This window comes from Terrapene carolina, unplaced genomic scaffold (assembly GCF_002925995.2).
Source record: "Terrapene carolina triunguis isolate 2854851 unplaced genomic scaffold, T_m_triunguis-2.0 Scaffold119, whole genome shotgun sequence".
NCBI lineage: Eukaryota > Metazoa > Chordata > Testudines > Emydidae > Terrapene > Terrapene triunguis.
Window position 1 is genome coordinate 1734689 of NW_020664470.1, and position 3252 is coordinate 1737940.

Sequence of the window (3252 nt, forward strand, 5' to 3'; positions counted from 1 at the left end):
TGTTTAGATGCATACTGACTGTGATCGAGTCACCTTTGAACATTCTCTTGTGTAAGCTAAATTGACTGAGCTTCTTGAGTCCCTCTCTGTAAGGCAGATTTTTCAAACCTCTGATCATTCTCATAACTCTTTTTTCAACATTTTCCAATTTTTTAACATTCTTTTTGATGTGTGGATGCCAGAACTGGAAACAGTATCCCAGTCACTATCTCACTTCTTTATATCTTTATAATGCTATCTCTCTATTCCTACTCAATATTCCCTTTTTTAAAACATCCAGAGATTGACTGAACTCTCTTAGCCACACCATCACATTACAATCACAAATTCAGTTGGCTATCCACCGTAGCACCCAAGTCCTTTCCAGAGTAACTGTTCAGTACTCAATCCTGTATATGTGACCTTCTTTTTTTGTTTTTAGATATATATGACATTGTTCATTAATCAGAATGCCATGCAGTACTAAGTCAAATACCTTACAGAAATTTATTGTGTCAACACAGTTACCTTTATCAACTGAGCTTGTAAGTTCACCCCCCCTCAAAAAAAGCATCAAGTTTGAAGTCTTCAAATAAAAATTGGAATCTCTCTCTAAGAGATATGCTATAGTACAACCACAAGATATGGGTGTGATGCAAGAATCACTAGGTCAAGTTCTCTAGTCTGTGTTATGCAAGAGGTCAGATTAGATGATCACATTGGTCTCTTCTTGCCTTAAATTCTGTGACTTTAGATCAACCCTATTTTATTCCCCTTTAGATAACCAATGGCTGGACTAGAAAAGGGAAACCACACGCGAATCACAGTGTTCCTTCTTGTAGGATTTGAGACTTTTCCAGAGCCGCAGATAACTCTCTTTGTGGTGTTCTTCATCATCTACCTAGCAACCATTTCTGGGAACCTTCTCCTCATTCTGACTGTGTGGACTGACCGTCACCTTCACACGCCCATGTATTTCTTCCTCAGCAATTTATCTTTCCTGGAAACTGGCTACATCTCCAATATCATCCCCAGGCTGCTGGTGAGTCTTTTGACAGGTGACAAGACGATTTCTCTCTCAGGCTGTTTCCTTCAGTTGTTTGTTTTTAGCTTTCTTGGTGCTACTGAGTGTTTCCTCATGACTGGGATGTCCTATGACCGATACTTGGCAATATGTGATCCACTGCATTATGCAAGTAATATGAGCCCCAGGGCTTCCTTTTGGCTGACCTTTGCATCTTGGGCATTAGGCTTTGTGGCTCCTTCCTTCACAATAATTATGGCATCCATGTTGCCTTTCTGTGGTCCTCTTGAGATCAACCACTTTTTCTGCGATTTAACAGCTGTGTTGAAGCTTCCATGTACTGACACCAGCCTGACAGAGATGGCAGCTCTAATTTCCTCTTCCACTATATTAGTGATCCCGTTTGTCCTGACCATCATGTCCTATGTCTATGTCATCCTGACCATCCTGAGAATCCCATCCACGATTGGGAGGAAAAAGGCCTTTTTCACCTGCTCCTCTCACCTCATTGTCATCTCAACTTTCTATGGGGCGCTGATCATCATGTATGTGGTCCCATCCAGAAATCAGTCTCTGGATTTCAACAAGGTGTTCTCACTGCTCTACACAGTGGTGACTCCTATGCTCAACCCCATTGTCTACAGCCTGAGGAACCAGGAGGTGAAAGATGCCTTGAGCAGATCTATTGCTAAAATGTGGTCTTCCACCAAAATGTAGCTTTTGCTAAATTCCTTTCTGTTTGAATGAAATTTTAAGGGAGGAAAAGTTAGGAGTGAAATTTACATGTCAGACTGTCCAACAATGTCTTTCTTTGTCTCAAAATCTTTATTTTTTTCCTCACTCTTTCCATTACTGGCTTAAATGTGCTGTGAAAATGGTTAAGAGAAGGTAATTTTATTAATGATGTATAAAGGAGGCCTAAATTTTTTTTGTAACTGTTCTTGGCTGTGATTTAAAAGGGGCCTAGTGGAGTTGGGTACCCAACTCTTGCTGAAAGTCCACACAATCTCCAACAATACTAGTTGCTGCAGAGGAAAGAACCAATACAATGGTGATCACAACTGTGATTTTTTCATTATTTTTTAATTTTTTTAATTAATCAAGTAATTAGACACCCAACATCTACTGACATTCAATAGGAATTTGGCACTTAATCCTCTTAGCTTCCCTTGAAAATTCCAGCCCAAGTTTTCAATGTAGTTCTCCATACTGAGTTGTGGTCTGGGTAAACTCCCTTGAGCACTAGTTTCTTTACTCTTAGATCTCTTGGGCATCACGAGTTGCTGAGATAATATGCATTTCTAAGAATCAGAGTCATGCTTTCATGACAGGTCTCATGCCTGCTGCTGCTGATACATAACACTATCATGAGAATGTGATCAGGCCTGTCTATTTTAAATACTAATAGAAACACCAGCCTTAGTGGAGGTGTGCAGAGAAACATATTCTATTTCATGGAGGAGTCTGATATTTCAAACTCTGGTTTCATTCTGATTAGGAGCAAAAACCAAAACATTAAAAATTCTGCATGAACGGGTTTGGAGCTGTGGCTTCAGACAGTCCAATCAGTTTTAATCCTGAGCTGCTGGCATTTCAAACAGCAGTGAAATAATAATCAATAATTTATGTCAAAAATAAACTGAGTTGTTCAAACCGTTTTCAGAGTTGTGGGAAATCAATGGGGGGGTGTCAGAAAATTGCTATTTAATGGTAATAAATGTTGAGATTCAAAGAGTTAAAACTTGTTGCTGCGAGTTGGTTTGTGCTCTTTCTAGCTCTGCAGATAGCTAGTTCAGCAGACCTTGAGAGAATCATAGACTATTAAGGTTGGAAGGGACCTCAGGAGGTCATCTAGTCCAACCCTCTGCTCAAAGCAAGACCAATCCTCAACTATTTTTTTGCCCCAGATCTCTAAATGGCCCCCTTAAGGATTGAACTCACAATACTGTGTTTAGCAGACCAATGCTCAAAACACTGAGCTATCCCTCCTCCTCAGTGTGGTTAAGTGCCAAAGGTTGAAATCTTGTTGCCTCAGTAATACTGTTTAGGCTGCCCAGTGCTTCTGTGCTTAGAGCAGATAAGACAGCCAGCTCATTCAGCGGACCTCGAGGTTACTCATAAAGAAAGACCACTGTCATGGTTCAGTGACAAAGGCACTTGGCCAGGTTTATTGACATCAAGACACAGTCCTGGCACCCTGGCTCCGTGGTTCCAGGTATGTGTGACATTACACCCCATATTCTTAATAG

At 40.5% G+C, this 3252-nt stretch overlaps 1 protein-coding gene across 1 annotated transcript; it reads left to right on the forward strand.

The window, feature by feature from the left end:
• Positions 1-766: 766 nt before the first annotated feature.
• LOC112104725 (olfactory receptor 6C74-like) lies at positions 767-1720 on the forward strand. Its single transcript, XM_024197222.1, has one exon. The coding sequence runs from the start codon at positions 767-769 to the stop codon at positions 1718-1720; it is 954 nt and encodes a 317-aa protein (XP_024052990.1).
• The last annotated feature ends 1532 nt before the right edge of the window (positions 1721-3252 follow it).